The 21,513-nt window shown below is 37.5% G+C and overlaps 1 protein-coding gene across 10 annotated transcripts in view; it reads right to left on the minus strand.

Moving 5' to 3' along the window:
- Positions 1–20,839, minus strand: part of LNPK (lunapark, ER junction formation factor) — a 55,000-nt gene extending 34,161 nt beyond the window's left edge. Inside the window, exons 1-9 of one of the 10 annotated variants that reach the window (XR_012633905.1) lie at positions 19,555–19,950; positions 19,092–19,246; positions 16,858–16,940; positions 15,182–15,226; positions 13,823–14,010; positions 10,440–10,498; positions 7,269–7,309; positions 309–389; positions 169–220 (exon numbers count right to left, since the gene is read on the minus strand). Coding sequence is in view for 9 of the 10 variants with exons in the window: in XM_074910159.1 (XP_074766260.1) it covers positions 169–220; positions 309–389; positions 7,269–7,309; positions 10,440–10,498; positions 13,823–14,010; positions 15,182–15,226; positions 16,858–16,940; positions 19,092–19,116 (574 nt within the window). In the remaining variant the exon portion in view is untranslated. Of the gene's footprint in view, positions 1–168; positions 221–308; positions 390–7,268; positions 7,310–10,439; positions 10,499–13,822; positions 14,011–15,181; positions 15,227–16,857; positions 16,941–19,091; positions 19,247–19,554; positions 19,951–19,970; positions 20,697–20,751 lie in introns of those variants that run through there. The other 9 variants (XM_074910159.1, XM_074910160.1, XM_074910158.1 and 6 more) reach the window with 9 other exon arrangements.
- Positions 20,840–21,513: the final 674 nt, after the last annotated feature.

Here is a 21,513-nt window from a genome sequence, read left to right on the forward strand (position 1 = left end):
TTGTCTGAAAAATACAGACCAGTAATGGACATAGTCTAATAAACAGTCTATTAACCCTAAATAAAGGTCAATTGATCTACAAATTTTATCAGAGAGAATTCTAGAGTGGAAATTGCTATGAAAGATGAGTATCTATGCTAAAGAGCAGCCGTTTTACAGGGCTATTACCTTGTCCAGGTCTTGGGGTTGCAGATGTTCCAGCAGATGGCGGTTCAGCCTCCTGCCAATTAATTATAAATAATGTTATCTGAGTGTTCAGCTCCATAGTACCTTTTCTATTAAATCAGTATCAATACCGATATTCTTACCTTTGCACTTGATTCTGGATCAAACCTTTCAAGGATTAATTTAGCAGTCTTGTATGTTTCCTTCTCCATTACTTCCTCAAGCTGGAAACAAAAAGGTTCCACACATCAGTACAGAACTCTTCAAAGTATTTTTCCCTCATATCTTCCCATTTACAAGCAACTTAATGTTACCAAAAGGTGAAGCTCAGTCCAATAAATGAGTCGCACATTCAGATACCTGCAGATTTGTTGTATTCAAAGGAAATGAAATTTTGCTTTCAAAAATAGTTTCTAAACTCTAATGGGATACTTGTATTTAACAGCTTTATTGCAAGGAAACACCAAATATTGCTAATTGTTTACATATAATGAGGAGAATAATTACATGCACCAACTTCAATAATGGAATGTGCAAAAATCTATCAGCCATCATTATTGGAAGTTATTAGACATGACAAGCGAATGACAGGCAATTCCTTAGATTTATTTCCTCATAGCACTTAATGCTATTAATTTAAGGAAGGTCGTTAGCCAAGTGCTTTACAGAATAAAGTCTCTGTGCCAATTAACTGCTGTCAGCATCGATTTTAGATTATTTATTAGCAGAAGCAATTAGCTTGCTGCAAATGCTATGAAAACTCACTAACTAGAGAACAGCCATGGAATTTGCTCAAATGACTTTAAAGGCTGGATCTCCATCTTTACAGCGATTCAAACCACTTTTCAGAAAAAGGGAACATGTTAAGAATTTAAATAAAAAATCTTACTGAGAACTATGCATACTTTAGGGAGTGTAATTAAAGCACTTCATTATTACAGCATTTTATTTACAATGCACTCAAGTGGCTTTATAGTTAATACATGGGCTTAATTAAAAAAAGTAATCACTAGTAAAGTATCATTTTAGTGGTTAACAGCCAACATCAGAAGCAGCTTAACTTTAAAATGGAGATAGTTGAAGTTATGACAAATAGCTAATATGTATAGAAATTATCATGCATTTTACAGTATCTTAAGCAGACCTTTTCTCCTAGATATGCTGACTAATGGCCATGTTCAGCTAAAAGTGGGGGGTTTGTTTGTTCTTAAGTTTGCTGTTGGCATAAACTGCAAAACTGAAAAGGCCAGTGATCAAAAAATTAAGTTCTCTCAAACTCATTTATCACTGCTAAAATAACAAATGGTGCAGGTTAACATGACTTTTATGCCATTATTTAGCTAGTGAGAAACTAAAGTTTCAGCCATTCTGCATATACAGACCTTGTAGGGATTTTACCTTTAGACAGACCTCAGAAGCTAAATAAAATTCACTCAATTTAATGGATACACAGTATCCATTTAACACTCACTCCTACACACACTACCAGAAGTTTAAGGCAAGGAATACTTTCGAGGCTGTTAATTAAGGACTGTTGAAACAAAAGGGAGTGAAGAGGGAAGTAAAAATCAATTTCCTAAACTTATATTTCAGCAGGACTTTGGAGTTAACTCACTAACTTCAGAAAAAAAATGCTACACAGTGCAGTAAGATCAGAATTAAGGGTCTAATAGGAAAAATAAAGTATTTATTGCTTATAAAAGTGAAAACCATAAGGCAGACCTTTGTAAGAAGGGGAAAGGTTAGTGCGGTGAAGCTGCGAAGTAGGGAAGTGTTAACAGTCAGTGTCAGTATCTGGCCACCAAACCAAAATTTTAAAATCCCAAGTCACTTTACATGAATGAACATATAATGCATGCAACTGTCTTTATAACCACACAGGAAAAGGAGAGATAACGTTCTGAAGGACAAAGTGACCTTTAGGAAGAGAAAAAAAACAGAATGCTCCACCATCACTTGACACTTCCCTTATCTAACACACTTCTTGCTATGGCAGTATTAGATAGGATTGTAGTTATTTGTGGATATATGTTTTGTAAACACAGCAGCATTATTTTGAAATGGAAAAATTTAGCTTTCATCACAAGATTCAGATGTCAAAGTTATTCTTCCCATTCTACAGTTACTTGATAATTCAACAAGTTACTCTTCATATTTCAAAATTCATATATAGCTTTATATTTCTAGTAAAGTTGAATCTGAGTAAGAATTCAGTTTCACAACTTGTTACAGATTTCTTGAAAATGTACAGAAATGAGTGTGCTTATAAAAATCTTGACAGTTCTCGTGGTTTTACTTCTAGGATATATTTTTCTAAAAACACTTGAAAATTTGGCTGACAATACCAAATATGGAGTCAAATAGGTCAAAGTTTACCTACTCGGAGAAAATCAGTATAATTACTAGAAGCTAACAAGGGCCCGTGTAAAATTTAAATACTGTATCTCTATGTTTGTGTAGCAAAAGAAAATGGCTTGTGCACTGTCAGGGCAAGCTCATTTATAAATGCAGATCAACATACCGACTTCTGGATTATTCACCATCGTGACCACAACCTTGCAAAGGTTAACCCAGTGCTGAGCACCGGCTTGCTAACACAGCAAATTGCTTGACACCTCCTGCTCTTTTTCCACAATATACTCCTCTCTGAGATCCCAAACTTTTCCCACAAAAACATTTTCTAGTTTCTGATAAGGTCTAGTTCATAGTCTATTATTATCAAGCTTAAATGCTGAGTAACCAGGATCACAAATGAAGTCACTATGAAAGTTAATACCAGACTAATCATGGATTTTTCAAACATTTCTTGGAATTAACCACATCTTAATAAAGAAGCATGGTCATGTACCACATTCTCTCCTATGAATTATTACATGGATGGCCTCCTTTCCAACTGGCAACGAAACAGAATTCCTGTGGCAACATCATCAGTTGCCTGTATTGAAAAGTAATAATAGTAATGTATTTTAAGCTTCTTATAAATCCGATTCAGCAACTGGAAGTCTGAAGTATTGGCATGGTGCAATACTTATTCACCATACTACCATGCAAGTTCTTAAACTGAATTACTCGGTAAGTCAAACCCAAGTATGGAAAGGTATTTCTTTATGTTCACACAAAGCCATAAGATTAGTTTCAGCCTACCATGTAAGATATGCCAGCACACATAGAACATTTCCTTGAAACAGGAAATAAGCCATTTAAGACACAATAATCAAGTGTACACCAGATATATCCATGCAAACAGTAAAACAACCAAAGTAACTTTGGGGTGAACACTGCATGAAGGAAATAGTTAATTTGCATCAGTAAATACAATTTTCAAACATATTCTGAGCTTCCAATTGCATGTTTGCAGTACCCTAGCATACATTGGATACACAAGACTGGGCTTATACAACAACCAACTTCTAGTAGAGTTTGTCACATAACCTGGTAAGGTTATCAAAATATCTATAGTTTTCTACACCTGGAAATCTGAAGGTATAAAGCTCATTAAACAGTAGTTATTTTAAATAACAAAATTCATATGCTGCTTTTCTCTTTCCATTACTAACATAACTCCAAGGCAGCCTTGAAAACAGATTTTTTTTTTTCCCTTTGGAAAATTAACAGATGCAACTTCCTAAATTCCCACCCAAAATGGCTAGAAAGTCTGTCCAAGTCTAATATTACACTCAGCCTACTGTAACAGAATAGCTAAGCAAACTTTAGCAAAGTTTAATTCTAACATTAGCAAAGTAATTACTGGACTATCTTCACAACTCTGTCCTCCGGCTAAGAATTATCCCATCTTTAAGACTGCTGTTCCAGGTAGTCTCCACTAATTCCCACACGTAGCAACTTAATACATGTCCTGTGCATTTGCTTTACTGTGCTTAACCCTCTGAACTTGCTCATCTATACATACACATTCAGGCTTAAGGCCTGACATCCTCATTAACTGAGAACTCCAAGGCCAAAACTCCACAGATACACAATCACAAAACAAACCAGTGTAACCCTTACCATCAAGGAGGAAAAAAAAGTTGTATCTTGAAGTACTGCCTCGATTACAGCTAATTAACTTAATCCCTACCCCCAATTCATAAAGAAACACTCATCATGTTTTAAGGCATTTACTTCAAAAAAAGTAGTATAGAGAATCAGATCTGCAAAAAGTATTACTCAAACTTCGAGTCAAGTACAGCCTTTCCAGCTGAAGTATCTATATTTGTGGTTGTCAGGTATTTTACCCACATGAATATCCATGTGATTACACCAACAAAGACTGAAGCCTTTTGAACAGAACTGAAGTTCTATTGAGCAGCTCACTGCACAGCCACCAGGGCATTCTATCTAGTAAATGAGGAGCTTACTCTGTTACAGGTACCCTTCAGCACATAAGTAATGTCACTAGGGAAAAGGTGGACCACATGCCTGTAAAACAAAACTCTAACATTTTTCAAAAGGACAACTGTCTTCAGTATAAGATTTCTCCAGCAATCGGGTAGTTGAGCTGCAATGAAGTGAAAAACCATTGCTGCTGTGGCAGACTGACAGTGCCTAGACAACAACCGGCATTACAAATAAAGAGAAAATATATAATTTACTTATCCCAGATACTTTGAGGATCACAATGTAAATATCTTTGAAACTAATCCTATTTGAAAACTCAGTAGCACATCAGAATCCAACAGGGGAAAAAAAATCCTCTCCCTTCCTCCTTCCCATTATTTTACTTGGTAAAGATTTTGGGTTTGTTTTACTAAGAAGTAGGTGTTGCTATGGTTATTCATAGCTACAGATAGTCCTAAATTAATCCAAAACAAAACCAAATATGATTATTATCAGAACCAAACTATTACAGAATTAAGTTTTATAAGTGTTTTTATCTAAGATACAGATTATATTCTCATTACCTGCATCCACTTTCAGCTCATTTCAACATGCCAGGCTTCACATATGATTTAATTTTAATGCTTAATTGAATACCTTTAAATTATGATGAAACTCCTAAGTCAGTCTTCTGAGTAAAAAATACCAACACCACGCTGATTCAAGAGGTTGCATTAAGTGTTCTGTTTCTGGTTCCTTGCTAGGAACCAGCCACCCACAAGATCAGGAGGTAATCATGGGCTTTCTATTCCCCTCAGATTGAAAAATAGCCAAGTTATAGGTTATTGGACCTCCCAGAACTGTTTTACTAATTCTATTTAGAAGTTTTGGTTTAATGATTAAAGCTTGACATGCATATATACTAATGGCAATTTATATTTGCAGGTTTACACTCCATAGTTACACTGTAATGTATATTGTTCACAAGGTATTCATGCAGCTGTTTAATTTTTAACCACTGCCTGCTCTTCCACAATATGTGGTTTTGAGTTTTTGCATATGCAAAACACATTTATATCTTGTTTCAACAGTATCAATTCCCAAAGTATAAAACTCTCGCCTTTATAAAACAGCTATTTCCTGAATTACTGAATGCATTTTCCCTAAAGTGGTGCTTCTCACACAAAAATTCAACATTACTAGTTCTTCTAGAATAAATATGATTTTTGTCATCACAGAAAATTAAACTTTAACTGAAATTAAGGCTTTACATTTAAGACTCTCCAAAAGCTGCTTTGTTCTACATTGTGCTTTCTGTTCCAATAACTTTCCCTGCAAAACTACCCAATGACTTTGTAAATTGGAGAGATAAACTAATTTCAATTAAGCTGTTTTCACAAAATTAAAAAAATAGTTGTCATACTCATTTATTCTCTGAAAACGTAAACCTATTCAACCCCTTTTTATCATCTCTCTAACCAAAGGACACCTCCATTTAATAGATTCCTTAATAAATATTAGCAAATATTAATATTAGCAAATCCTCTTTACCAAAGGACAATGACATAATTACGTTACAATTTTTACATCTACATTTCAAAAACAATTAAAAAAACAGAGTGGAAGATCAGTGAATCCTGTTTCCCCTGTAAAGGCCATATAATACCAGACTCTTACCTGACTCATTTTTTTGTAGATTTGTTGTGAGTTTTCTATTAATTTATCTACCACGGCAAAATCCAGAAGGCATAAGGCGAACACTTTTAGAAACTCATTAACAATAAAGCATTATAATACAACTTCTGGAGTTTTTTTGGGGAGAAGGGGCTGTTTTACTGTGGGGGCGGTGGTGTTCAGTTTTTGGTTGATTGGGATTTTTGTCTGTTTTGGTAGTGGTGGTTTTTAAGTTTTGCCTTGCAAGGCTGGAGATGAAGCCAGCAACATAAGTAAACAGAGAACTTCCTTAAGTAATTACTAAGTAGAGAAAAAACAGCTTTCAGTGTTACAAACTTGACAATGAGTGCAAGTTATCCAGTGCTTCAAATCTTCACCATTCTAAATCTGCCTTACCAAGATTGTTGATCCAGACCAGGCATACACCAGTTTTATACTGTTAACTCATCCACACAGCTCATAAAATAGATGACCTCAAGACAACTGATAGGATTAATACATGACAAGCTACATTTTTGAGGAAAATGTAATGGAAAAAATATGTAGTACAAAAATAAGATGGAAGAAGATTCATTTAAAGTATAAACTATAATCTGTTATTTGATGAAAAAGTGAACCCAGATAAGATGGAAATCCTTTTGCTATTTATGAACAAAGACATTAAGTGAGAGAGTAACTATTGAAGACATTGTTGCACTCAAACAGGTACAATACCTAACTTTTTTATAATTTAAGGATTGTAACTTTGGATTATAATTATAATTTAGGATTATTACTTTAGAGTAAAAGTAGTAGTCAGCAATGAGTAGGTTAAAGCATACATTTCTGTCTTCTGACAAAATGGTATCACTTTACATAGTTCTAGCAACACTAAAACAGTGGGTTTCAGTTAAACTATGAAGAGATAATTTATTCTCATATACAGGCAATCCTTTGTAATTTGGGGATAATGAAAACCTTGTGTGGTACTAGAAAATGTATAAAAACAAAGCAATGGTAATAGTTTCACCTCCCTATGTTCTTCATCTATAGATTACAATCAAACTCAACTTGCAGAGATGCAAACACATATTAGCGGACCATAACAACTAGTTTTGCTTTGTTTTACTTACTATTTTTTTCTTTTGAGATTTTAAATCTTCCAGCGCATCATCTGAAAGAAGGACATCACACATTAGTTTTCAAATATAAATAAAAGATAATTTCAGCACACTCTAAACAGTGACTTCCCCATAAGATCAGGAAAAATTATGTCCTGACCGCTACCAACCCTACAACATTAGTGAACTTTGCACAAAATAACTAAAGTTCTATATGAAAATAAATAATTTTAAATGCTGAAACTGCTTATAAATTATAGCCCACTTATCACTTTACAGTTATAACTATTAAAAAGTTTTATGTACCATTTCCTCATTAAGCAAACCAATTCTAGCCAGTGCCCTCTTTTGACCTACATTAAAACTGGTACAACAACGGACCAAATACACTTAATCTCATGAGTCCAACTACAGAAAAAAGCTTGATGTCTAAGTATTAATATATCTGAGTACTAGATTTATTGGCTTCATGTAAGCCTCTTAGCACATGTTAGTTTCAAATGTCAGGTCAATTGTGAGCTTCAAATCTCAATCTATTTCACCCTTTCAATACTTTCAGACCACAGCAAAAACCCTAGTTTTGTAGGAAAAGCTACTAGAAGGTCATTTTACTACTGTTAAGAGACAATTGCAACTAGAAGGCACAGCATCCAACCTCTCCAAAAGGAAGGAAAAGAAGAAAGGTCAAATGCACACGTGATTTTCCTTTAAGTCAATGCTTGCTGCTTGACACTCATGGAAAACACACTGTAATAAACTATCACCTAATATAGAAGTTAATCTCTTGATAAATCTCTTTTCTACGATCTCCTTCACAGCAAAAAGAGTTTAATAAAAAGCTTTTTTCCCTTTCCAGCTCTACTGGACACCAGCAGTTCACTTCCTGTAAGATACAGCTATTTTTACCCATTTTTCAAAAGAAAAAGCTTTACAGAACTACAAGAAACAAAAACAAAACCCATCAGAACTAAAGAAAGATATTAAAAAGCACATAAGTATACTATACACATAGTATACTATACACAATTTTTAAAGTTACTTCAGGAACACTGCTGTTACATGAAATTAAGGAAATACATAATTGCTTTAACTTCTCCAAAATGCAGAAATTCATTTTGATAGAATAAACCACTTTATTAAATGTACAAAGTACTAAAACTGAGCATTTACGTATTTGAGAGTTTATGCAATGAAAGGGTAACTAAAACAATCCCTTATTAGTTAAGACAAATAGGACATGGAAGACGACCATATTTGGCACCAGGTACAACCACAGAAAGCACAATTCCAGTAAATGTGCATTTTCAAATTAATAAGGTACCACCCTCCACCAAATTTTACATTTATATTAGAACACAGCCTTTCACATAGCCACACCCAAATTAACACTTTGAAATGCACTGCAGTGCAGTATGGTATCATGCAGCCAAACAAACAGCACAACACAGTCAGCTATTAACAGTTACTTAAGACACAGAAGCTGATTTTGGTTTCTGATCAGTTTACCTCCTGTGTTCCACAAGAACCTTATGAAACACCTGTCCCTTCAAACATGGCCAAATGGCAATTACTGCAAAGTACTCTCAAGAAACCAATATATCTCATCTTAATTAAACCTACAGAAAAAAAGAATTCATACCAGAGAAGTCAATACCTGCAAGATACCTCATTTATTTTCCCCACATGTTGGGACAGATCAGCCTAAATCTTCCTCAACAGTTGTTTGGCTGACCAATGTTAAAAACTGAAATTCCGTAACCTCTCTACATCACCTTTCCTAGTGTCTCACTAGGAATTTTCCCCATTAAGAGCATGGTTTCCAAAACTGGTGCATGTTGGTTATCCAGCATAGAGCTTTATAGATTAAATAATTATCTCCAGTGACTCAATGTGTTGTATTAAATTATACCAGAATAAAAGGCTAGCTTTGATCCACTCAGCTGCCAGTTTGCTCTCTCAGCTACCTTTTCTCCTGCTTTACTCCTATAACTCTTGCCCTGCACATTTGATTTATCTTTTCAAAATACATTATTTCTACCTTTGAGGTAAAATACTTAATTTTTTACCTGATCTCTGGAACAATGCAGAAATAATTCCTTTTGGCATGTTCTAGCATCTACTAAACCCCTTTATACACAGGTTCAACAAAAGCACAGACTTTCTTGTATGCTAAAAACAGCAATAAAGACATTTAAGCAAACTAGAAAAACATACATACTTTTTTTTCTTACCCGGTCATGAAATGCAAATATATGTTCACCTTAGAAATGAATCACACAGCACCACAGAATATATGGACAATTTTATTTCTACATAAAAATGTATGTCCTACGCTTGCATATCAAATGTAAGCATTAAGTTTAAGAAAAATTCAAAAAGTGATGTTTAACTCGTAAGCTGTCACAAATTAAATACATCATGTTGTTCTGCAAGTCATAAAACATTGTGCAACATTGAGGTTTTCCTGTATTATTGCTCACATCACCATGAGATATTGTTACAGGCTGGACTGCTTTCAAAGAAAGTCTCAAATGAATTCTAACTACTGCAGACAAGTGCCACAGATACAGTTTTTAAATTTTGCATTAGAATGAATCTGCATGTTCTTTAAAAACTTTTTATATATCTGAACATCTGCGTTACTTTTTGGTTTCGTCACATGACTTTACCTCTCAAAACAGCACAAACACATCTGCTTATCACCTCTTCCACTCAGGAAAGCATAACAATTGGAGAATTTAGGAAAGAAAAACTATCCTGACAAAAAAATTGAAACACATCTTCCATAAATCTCTTCTCTTATACATAAAGATAACAGATTAAGGCTACTGGAAGACTTGCAAGATGCAAGTAATAAGGGAACTACTACTATTGTTTATATTTCCTTTCCCTCACTCACACTTCTACACTACATTTTATTCCATTACACTTTGAAACATGCAAAGACAGAAGGTTACCAGAATTTTGTAAGTGAAGTGAAAGATTAAGCAGTTCCCTTCCCATTCTTTCAATAACTATGTGTTAGAAACAGCAGTTTAGCTAATGCTACCCATTTCAGCATCAACCAAAAGGCTGCTCTTCTTTTCCTGGAAGCAAAGTTATCCAAAATATTTACATTTTCACAGCAAGCATAATTCCTAACCAGTTCCATATTCTAAAAAAAGAGACAGAAAAAATACTTACTATTCCTTTCTGTCCTTTTGGAAAAGAAAAAAATGAGCAGTGTTCTTATAAACCAGATTCTTTAAAACAGAAAGAAGAATTATATTAATTAAAATATATTACAGTAACCACTTCTGAAGACATTTAGCAAACAGAAGACTTACCAGATGAAATTTAACTTCACAAATACAAAGAACAAATCTTCAAACAATATTTATACAGAAAACTAAAAATTAAATTAGTATCTTGTCAACAAGACACCAACATTGATCTAAATAAAATCCTTCTGTCTATTAAAATTTAACCAAGTATTAATGTAGGTAGAAATACTAAGGAAGTAGCAGCACATAACGTCATCGCTTGCTAAAATGTTCAGTGGGAACTTTTTAAAATCAAGGTATGTGCAGCTAGCTTAAAATTACTTAGTCATCACTTCCTATTTGATAGATTTATGATTCATATTAGCCAGAAAACCAAGCTTACCACCTAAGGCCCAAAATGAAGACCCAGGAGATTTGTGGGAAGAATTCAATACCAATGAAAACCATGAGATACAGCTCTCCCAAGCAGTTAACTGACCTGACTCCTGGTGATTTTAGAGCTCTGAATCTACTGTTTCAGTAGGGTTTCAGCTGACTTAGCTCAAACAATGTAGCAGTTTATCTGTGCTCAAGATAAACTCATCTATGACCATTTTACATTGGAGAGGTCTCTCTGCAATCATCAGGACTTCATCTGTTTTAAAGCTTGCTTATAATTATTAAGTTGACACTTTTCCTGGCAAGTTATTTGGCCTAAGCCAAATGGCAATTCTCACACTTCAAGCCCTTCCAAGCATCTTATCCAAAACCCTCCCAGAGCCAAGCACTATATAATAAAGCCTAAAGTAGCAATGTTTCATTTAAGAAAAAAAATTCTTAAAGGCTAGAAAGGTTCTCTGAATAATAGCTAGCATAAAAAAAGCAGGCAAAAGGCTTTAAGATTTCAAATAGAGTTTTGACTTAAAAGAACATTTTTTTGCATTTATAATGGCTGTCCGGTTCAAAATGCTGTCAAGTATTAACAACACAGTCTGAGTTAGGCAAGTTCAACAAGGCAACTGGAATGCAAGAGTAACCCGTTCCAGGTCAAACACAGAAAGAATTTTAACTCTATTACACATTCAAAGGTGTGCTGTAATAACTACTCTAAGAATATGGATGGCTTTGCCCACTTACAAAATGCAAGTTGTATCTCTTCATAAAGTATCAAAAGAAGTAAATGTTTTTAAGGCAATTCAATCCCTGTAAGACTGTGTTACACAGCCAAAAGCATTATTTCTTTTTTACTGTATGCTTATAGTCTTCTACCTAAAACTGTATTCTAAATTAATAGATATACGGTAGGACTTCATGAAATAAAAAACATTTCCTCTTTAAGAACTGTGAGGTGAAAGTTTAATAGCAGACTATTTCAGACCAACTTTACAAAATAAAAACAAATTTCTCTGAAATTCAGAACATGCAAGATGAAACAGAACCTAATTCAAATGAAAATAATTTCAAGACAACCATCCTTCTAACATGGTAATATATTTCTTCAACTTTCCAGATATTTCATTACACATTTAAAATTAATGACGTTGTATATTCCTAGAATTTAACTCACTCTACCAGCATCAGTAACTTGCTGAGATCCTGAGGGAATGACCTAAGGCAGAAATAAGTTGGTGACTGACTGCATGCTGGAAAAAAGGCAGACATATTCCAGTTTGATCAGGGCTGGAAAATCTCTAGAGTTACTACTGGGTGGCACCAGGCATTCAGCATGGAGTCACCTCTTGACCAAGAACAAAGACAAGCTGGCAGTTGCTTGACAATCGTATCTGCCAAAAAAAGCTGAAGGGGAATAGCTTAAGGAAAAAATCAGATAAACAGTTGCAAGTCATAAGAGAACAGTCTAATTCTAAATGTTAGTAAACCAATATCCAAGTCAGAAACCCACCTTTCAAAAGAAAAAAGAAACAAGAATTGGAGGACAAACTAGAGAATAAAAATCCAATGCGAAAATTCACACCACATCGCTACAAGCCATCACCTTCAGTAATAAAAGTTTCCATTTCTACACTAATCCTAACACACCTAAGTGAAGGGAGGCTGGTAATACTTCCTCTTCTAAAACCCTTCCCTGCTACCATGAGCAAGCCTCGCATGCTAACAACAGAGACTTTCAAATCCTCATCCTTAAGAACATTCATATTGCTGCCAACTATTAATTTGAGCTTTAATTTCTATATTAATCCTTTCCAGTTAAGATATTGCTGCCCATGTATCTTCTCCACAGGATTCCATAACAGCAGCATATTAATCATTACGCATAACACAGAATGACATACAAAAAGCACCTTCAAGTTGGGGGGGTTTCTGCATGTTATATTTTGCTGACCCACACTAATCAAACTTGCAAAGCCTTAAATATTTACATTTGACTTCACCTTTCAAGTCTAAGATAGGGCACTAACAAGTCATGTTTTCAAAGATCCTCTACTAATACAAACAGTATTTATGGTGTTCATTTCAGAAGATTAGTAAATGCACTGTGGTCCTCATCAGTAGGAAAGATGTTCAGTAGGTTGCTTCTTCCCCTGGATGGTCTGGGGGAAAGGGACACAGGGAAGCAGCTGTTTAGTGAGGTGGAAGCCCGTTTTGTTATTTTTCAGAAAAGCAGTTTTCTTAGAAAACGAAAGCCACTTGTGAGGATAAGCAGCCAATCAGCTCAGTGGAACAAAAAAGTAGACAATACCTTCTCCTATTCACATCCAATGAGATTAGGATACTTTTCTGGTTGAAGAAGAGTCAATGATTTTCCAGAAAAACAGCTAATTATGTAAAAATAGTCCTCAACATATTTAGGCTGATGACCTTTCAAGTCATTTCTTTCTGTGTTAAGAGTCACCTAATACACAAGTTTCTCCAATCATTCCTGTGTATTTTTTTCCCATTTTTATATGCTGCATTTTACATACAAGCAACATTCCTTAGGTCACTTTCACACAGTAGTGGTACTTTTCCAAACTGCAGTAGAAATAAAACCCAATATAGTGCTTTTCTGCTTATACTACATTACCTTGCTCTTCAGGTACAGGCCTCTCTCCAGCCTTAGTATAATTTTGATAAGCCAAGTAACTTTAGATGCTAATATCTTTTCATGGTAAGACTTCGTTCCGCACTAAACTCAGACCCATGAGACATTTCCTCTGAAGAAAGTATCTGCCTAACTAGGATTAATTTTAAAAGAAAAGAATTCAGCAAGTTATGACAACTCAAGGATTGTCAAAAGCAAACCCAAACCCCTGATGAGATGTATTCTCTATCGCCTTTTATCAAAGAGACAGCAGTTAGGGAAAAAAAGTCATATTTACTCACATCAATGGAAATGCAAAAAATGGAAGTGTCATAATCAACCTTGCTGTCCATTCATCAGGAAGACACCAAAAATACACAATTAAGCAGGTGATAAGGTAAAGAACTGAAGAGTAGAGAAGCAGCCTTCCAACCCATAGTTTCTGTAGCCTCTGGTTTTTTTCTCTAAACTCTTCTAATGTCTGTATTTCCTGTAAATAAATAGGGGTCAACCTTATTAGTGATTTTACTAAGCTGTCTTTAAACATTTGCTAAAATTAGCCATATCTATTTGATACTTAAGTAGAAAAGTCAAGCAGCTTTTTGATAAATTATATTTGCCCAAAGATAACTTCCATGGCATAAATACATCACACTATTAAGGTTATGATATGGGCCACTTGCACTGTATTAGCAGTAACACATTGCTATTGGGAAGAAATATTACAAATCAGCACATTCCTCTTTGTAATGCATTAGTATATTCACAACAAGTGTAAAAAGCTAATACGTTATGAGTGGCAGTCTTTACGACCACATAAATCACAAATCAGGATGTGAACCATACTTTGTATCCTAAAACTTTCCACAGGTGCCTGTGGAACTTCAAACGCTTCTAACACTTTTCTGCTAATGCAGGAAATTGTTGTAAACATCTGAGATGGAGAGCTTTCATTTCAGTATTTTCCTCACATTAAGAGGGAAATTCTAAACATCCAAATGATGCTTTTGGCATATTAATACGTGATCAAGCAACGTTCCGCTATGTTACCATTTTGACTCCTGGTTAACAGGAATACTCACACTTTCATTAAAAGGAAAACAAAAAAATATCAACAGCATATTTCATAAGTTAATTTCCCCATAGAGTACCAACATCTGTCATAAATGCTGGCTAAAAAAAAAAAAAAAAATAACAATTACCAAAACATCTATTCAGTTATTCTACCCCTGACCTTACTTACTACCACTACAGTTACAACTCATACAGTTAAAACCATACACTGGAGCTTTTCTAATGAGCCCAATGAATGGAACTTTGCATTAGTGACATTTGCCATTACATGGGAGTTTAACCATTAGTTATAATTAAATTGTGTAATCAAGCCAACCTCACATTCATTCCCATTTCAGGCTCTCTAAATAAATATTTAGACTGTAGTTTCTCACTATTATATGGTATTTTTTTTCTAAATGACTAATAGTAAGGGCAAAAAAGGTAGCAGTCCATCTGAAACTCAAAATCTAATACATCCAACTGCAATAATTGTCAAAATAATTTAAAATTCCATGACAGTATTTTATCTAATGTGAAATACACAGCCAGCAAAAAGGATGCATATTTCCAAACAAAAATCAAAACACCAAAATGCAAATACACACCTTATCAATTTTTTCTAATACTTCTACAGTGGAAGGCTTTGCCTGCTTATAAGAGAAAGAACAAAGATGTTAATCTTGTTTAAACAAGTCATTATTTTGAGGATTACTGTACGTTAAGAGTTTCCTAACAAAAAGATATATCCATAATAGATTAATATATTATCTATTTTACAAAAAGGTAAGAAGTTTTCCTACTTTAATAGTGACAAATAGAAGGGGCTGTAATGAATCACTATTTTACAATTGGCATTACTATTAACTGAAAGCTCCTCTCCTATACCACAGCAGATGAAAACCTATAAAGCATGTACAGCAACAACGGATGTGTGGGTGTGAAGTAAAACAAGAGAACTGATGAATGGAAGGAATAGACAAAACAAAGAGTATATATACACAAAGCCCTGAGAACTTCAGCTTTATTACTGTTCATGCCACACAAAGACATACGCTCTAAATAAATTATAAGCAACTGCAAATAAGTTATCTCCAGTAAAATTCCCCTTAGAAACAATTTTGAAACCACCTTCTAGGAATCTTTTCTGAGAAGTATAAAGCCACTATCTTCCCCCACCCTTCAGGCCACAAATTCAAAAACCATAGCCCACACTGTACCAACACAACAGTGAGTTTTCTTCTTTTACACAAAACTGACATTTCACCCAAACTTTTGCCTTTAAAGGAGTTTTGTATGGGAGGCTGTGAAATCAATTGATAATATGAAAAGGTAAACCTAGACTCAAACAACTCATACCTGCCAGAAGAGTAATCAAAAACCTCATGCCTGTCAGTACACCATTCAATAATGTATAAGTCAATAAAACCAGCAAGAGAGACTTCACAGAATCACAGAATGGTTTCAGTTGGCAGGGACCTTAAAGATCACCTAGTTCCAACCCCCTGCCATGGGCAGGGACACCTTCCACTTGACCAGGTTGCTCAAAGCCCCATCCAACCTGGCCTTGAACACTGCCAGGGAGGGGGCAGCCACAGCTGCTATGGGCAACCTGTGCCAGGGGGGCCTCACCACCCTCACAGGGAAGAATTTCTTCTTTATATCTAATCTGAGTCTACCCTCTTCCAGTTTAAAACCATTATCATTTGTTCTATCACCACACTCCCTGATGAAGAGTCCCTCCCCATCTTTCCTGTAGCCCCCTTTACATACTGGAAGGCTGCTCTAAGGTCTCCCAAGAGGCTTCTCTTCTCCAGGCTGAGAATATAGGTATAACTGACTTGCACAGGTCTAAGTAGCTATCAATATATTTGTTAAAACAGACACTGAATGATATTCTGAATGTATCCATTTTTACTTAAAATAACCACCAATCTTTAAAGTCACAGATGCTGCTGTATCTATCGTGATGAAGCACAACAGAACTATTTAGATGTACAGAAAGAGTTAAAACTGGTTTTGTAAGTTAACCAAACTAGTACCAGGCCTGGTACTGCAAAGGAAATAAAGGACAACTGCAGAGTTTCACAGTTAAGGGATTTGGCAGAGTATTTTTGGTCATTATGTCTCACTCCTAGACTTTTAAGTGACATACTAGAGGAAAAAGTTTCACACTAACTTTCAACCAGCATTAACAGTCAACCAACAGGCATTAAGAAACATGTCCTGCTTACCCCCACCTTAAAGACTAAAGATTATTATGTTGTTAGCCAATTTTACTTACCCTCCATCTTGAAATTAATCCACCCATCTTGTGGATGTGGGCAAATGTTGGCAGAGCTATCAATCTTCTACAAGAATTCACAGCTAGAAGTGAAGCATTAGGCACTTAGGAGCAATAGCATAGCATAGTCCAAGATTCATTAATTTATTCCAATACCTAAAGGAATGCTTCATAGGCCATCATTTAAGTCAGTTGATCAGCCTTGATGTGGTCAAATTTATTTTTACTTTGGAAATATTTAACCGGAGGAGAGTCCTCAAAAACAGAGGCACATAACAACTGCTAATAACTGCCACCAAAATCCTCCAGCAGAAAAACAATTTTTAAAATTTATTACTAAGCAAGACTATTCAAGAAACTGATTTCCAATTATTTCCTCTGCTGCTCATAAGCATAACTCTTAATGTTCCTTTCAGTTGTCACTCCAAGCATCCAGCATTAATATTCTACTATTCATGAGAAAGTTCATTTCCAATAAATCTACTTTTTCGTGCTCTCATCAACAAGAACATATTGGATAACCCTATTGTTCTTCCTTTGTATGATCAGTTCTGAAATTGTTTATTTGAACTCAGAGATTGCACTTACTCTAGGAAAGTACTACATTGGCAGTTCTTCCCTGCACACAATGCACAGGGCAGTTACTGACACATCAAATGGCCCCAAAGCAATTCCAAAGGTGCAAAAGTAGGTCACCTCATCCTACACAAACCTGCAACCCACAAACAGCACCAATTTGAGGATCTGGGTCTAAGTTCCTGAAACAAAAACATAGCAACTGTCCATCAGCAGGTAGTTGGAATCAATTGTCTTTGAACCTTAGGATGGCAGAATTTCTCTCCAGTCACTTAATTTACAAGTTTTTACCCAGTGAATGAAAAAGGGATCGGTTCATAGCAACCCCAACAGTAAACTAATGTTCAATTCCAACTAGGGCTCAAACCTTTTTAACTCTGGAATGAAACAGTAAAACTTATTAAAACAAAGCACTGACCAGTCAGGCAGAAATAAAAGTGATTATCATCTTGTTTATTAGATCACCTTTGGCCAAAATTTAAAAGATGAAGAAACCTTATCTCAATCCAATTTTGTTTCCAAGTTGTCCGAGGTTGTCAGAACAAATTAACATAGGATACACATTGCTCACTAGCACATACACTACCCAATTACAGTAAACTCTTCATCTTTTAAGAAAGCCAGGGACTTCAAAATCCAGAACTATAGACCCTATGACTTCAAAAACCAGTCAAAGATAAGGAAATCCGTATTTGAAATGCCGCCAAAATGAAGCTAGAACAGATGGACAAATTAGCTCTGCTGCTGCCAAATTACTAGCACAAAGGGGTGAGCTACAGAAAAAGCACAACCACCCCTGGGACTCTTCAGTAAATTCTCAAGGTAATCACTACTATAGCAACTCAGTAAAACAGCAGCAGTATTTTTATTTTTCAAACATGCAATCTAAACCTGAGAATTTTATACAACTTTCACTTTGAAGTTACAGGCAAGTTTTTGCACAACAGGTATTGCAAACCCAAGCAGACAATTTCTTTGCAAATATTTCTACAGAGACAGATAGTATCTTTATTACAAAACAATATGAAAGTTATGTCAAATAGCAAATCAGGAGTTTGTAAACTTAGTTCATGTTTCCAAAATATAGTTTGCTTCTCTAGCATTGCCACTACTGCTAGGGCCAATGGTATCTCAGTTGTGGAGATGCTCTCACAGCCTTTTTGTGTGCCATTTTTCTCCAGGCCATAGTTTGAGAACCTCTGCAGTAGAAGTGTTAGAGGATGTTTTGGGATTAGGTTATCCATGAGCCACTGGTGACACTGACCTTTGTCAGTAACACATTCACAGCGCTATCTCTACATGTTTTTTAAAATATCTAGCAAATACCTGGAAGAGAAACAGGTTTGACAAGTGGCACTGTGCGCGTAATTTTACATGAACTATGATGCTGATAGGCTTTACGTATGCTGCTATGCAAGTCAGTAATACTAAGAAAACCCTTCCCCAAAGAGGTATTAAGGGATTAGGGCCACTAGATTCACATCTACAGTTTAGTCACTGAATCCTTAGTTAGGAGATGGAGAATTTTCTGTGGTTTCTGTGGAGTACCTCAAATGTTTTCCTTCTCTTCCTCCCTTCTCTTCTGTTTGACATGACAACACAAATTGTCCTTAACTGCTTCAAACTCCTTCTTCCTCCTCACCTGCCACTCAACATACCTATTACTAATATCCTGTGGTTCATGGCAAGAGTCTTCCTTCTACAAGTCTCCTTCCTTCCCGTGCTCTAATCAAATTATTGCACAGCACTTTTTCCTTCTGAAGACCGCATTTCTTTAGCACAGAGCTTTCCTTTCCACTGAGCAGTGCTACAACTGGAATTATTTTGACAAACATTGATTTAATACACAAATAAGATAGCTGCAACATTTCCCAGCCCTAGACTTAGACAACAGAAGTGTTAAAAAACACTTTATGTAGAAACTTAAGAAGACACCACTACCAATTTTATTATCTGACTCTCAGAAAAAAATTAATTTCCTGATAGCATCTCCTCTCCCCCAAAAATATGCAATTTAACTAGTAAGAAGCAAAGCAGAAGCACTACACTGAGTAGCAGAGCAGAAAAAGTTTTTTTGAAAGAGGAATGAATCATGCACAATTGCAGAAGTCATCCACCAACCTATTCATCCAGAGAAAATAGTTTGATGATCTCATTACATTTTATCAAGTCAGTCTCAAGTTTCTTCCAGCTTGTTGAGATTAAGAGCTCTCAAAAAAAAAATCAAAAGTCTCCAAAATAAGTTTTAATAACTGCTGAAATTCAAAACTGAATAATATTAAAACAAGTCATTTTAAAAGAAAAAAGCGAGTTCAAAACTTGAAATCAAGGCTTTGCATACAGATATACAAACCCTTCCCCTGAAGGGGGAATGCTCTTTAAATGAGGGTTTCTGTAAACTTAGTGACTTCATTTTATATAAATATTTTCACATATTTACCATTACAAAGAACACAAGTTCCACTTTTCAAATTGAATCTCCAGTTCTGCTCACAAAGTTTCCACCCAAAATTCATATTCTCCCACAATTTACTGACCTCAGATACTTCCACTGTGACCATAAAAAGTTTCTCCAGCTACGAGCGCCGTGGACAAGGAAATAAACAAAACAAAGCCAGGAGCATCACCCACCTCCCACTGCTAGCCTGTCCTAGCACCTCTCAGTTAAAGCAAGATACTGAATTTTCTTCAATTTTAACTTCATTTTCAGCTGTTTCTGTTTGGAAGCATCCTATAGAGGTCCTCTGCTTTGCAAAGCCTTAATTAAAAATGCAAATTAGTTCCCCCGCAGACTCCAAAGCGATGGAGCAAGGAGTGGGTGGGTCAGGCGCTTTTTTTGAAGCCCAGCCTTGTTTTGAAGCCTGCGAGAGCGGCCTCCAGGGAACGAGCCCGAGGGCCCATCGGCAGGGAGGAGGGCAGCAGAGGTCAGCTTCGTCTCCCGACGCCCGCCTTTCTGCCCGGTCAGCCGGGAAAACCCCACGGCTCCACCGCCCGCCCTGCTCCCGGGCGGGCGGGGAAGGCGCCCACCGCCCCCTCCCCGCACGCGCTGGCTTCCTCCTCCGAGGCTACGCCCCGGCCCGCCGCCGCCCCGCTCGCCAGGAGCCGCCCGGCTGCCCGCGGCGAGGGGGGAGAGGGCGGGGGCACCGGCTGCCCGCCCGGCTCCGCTTCGGCTCCCGGGGACGCGGGGCCCGAGGCGGGTCACAGGCAGCACCGCGCGCCCCTCTCCCACCGCCCAGCCCACGGCGGAGCCAGTCCCCGCCGCGAAGTCGCTCGGGGCCGGGCCGGGCCCCCTCCTCCCCCTCCCCGGCCAGCAGGTACCTGCCGCGGGCCGGGCCGCGCATCCCGCCGCCGCCGCCGCCCGCCGAAGGAGGGGCCCGGCGCCGGGGCGGCGCTCCCATCAGGCCCCGCGCGGCCCCTACAGCCAATCGGCGCCTGGCCGCCGCGGGGCGCGCTGGAGGGGGGAGTGGCCGGGCCGGGCCGGGCCGGATCGTTGTGCGGGGCGGCGGGTGGCCGGGCCGGGCCTAGCTTGCCCCTGGCCCTGGCCCTGGCCCTGGCCCTGGCCCGGGCGGCGGCTTCCAGCCGCGCCGCAGAGTCCGGCGCGTCCGGCTGGTGGCACGGTACGCCCCGGGGCTGCGCCGAGCCAAGTCGAAGCGGTTGGGCGTCGGAGGCCGTCTCCGCCGGCGGGACTGGGGAAGCCAAGCCCGTCCTCCTGCGGCCCCTCTGATACTTATGTACAGAAAAAATCGGTTTAACACTAAAACCTAGGACCGTGAGGGTCAAACTGGCGTGTGAAGGTTTGCAGCAGGCTCCCGACACTGTCGTGTTGAGCCTCTGCCTGTGAAGCAGGCGCATACGAAGAGACGCTGTGCTGGATGTGCTTCCTCCGGGGCAGGTACTAGAGTCGCCGCCTCGGTCACAGAAGCAGCCTGCTCTCACTGTCCCCTTCGTTCTCGTAGGCAACCGTTATTTGGAGAGAAGCAGCACTCTATTTCTTTAATTTACATTGCTGCAATAACAGTGCCCTCTCTCTTGGTGCTCTGCTTTGTCAGTTTTCTTATGTGGTGTCTTTTCTTGGCTGAC

Source organism: Athene noctua, chromosome 7 (genome assembly GCF_965140245.1).
Source record: "Athene noctua chromosome 7, bAthNoc1.hap1.1, whole genome shotgun sequence".
Classification (NCBI taxonomy): Eukaryota; Metazoa; Chordata; class Aves; order Strigiformes; family Strigidae; genus Athene; species Athene noctua.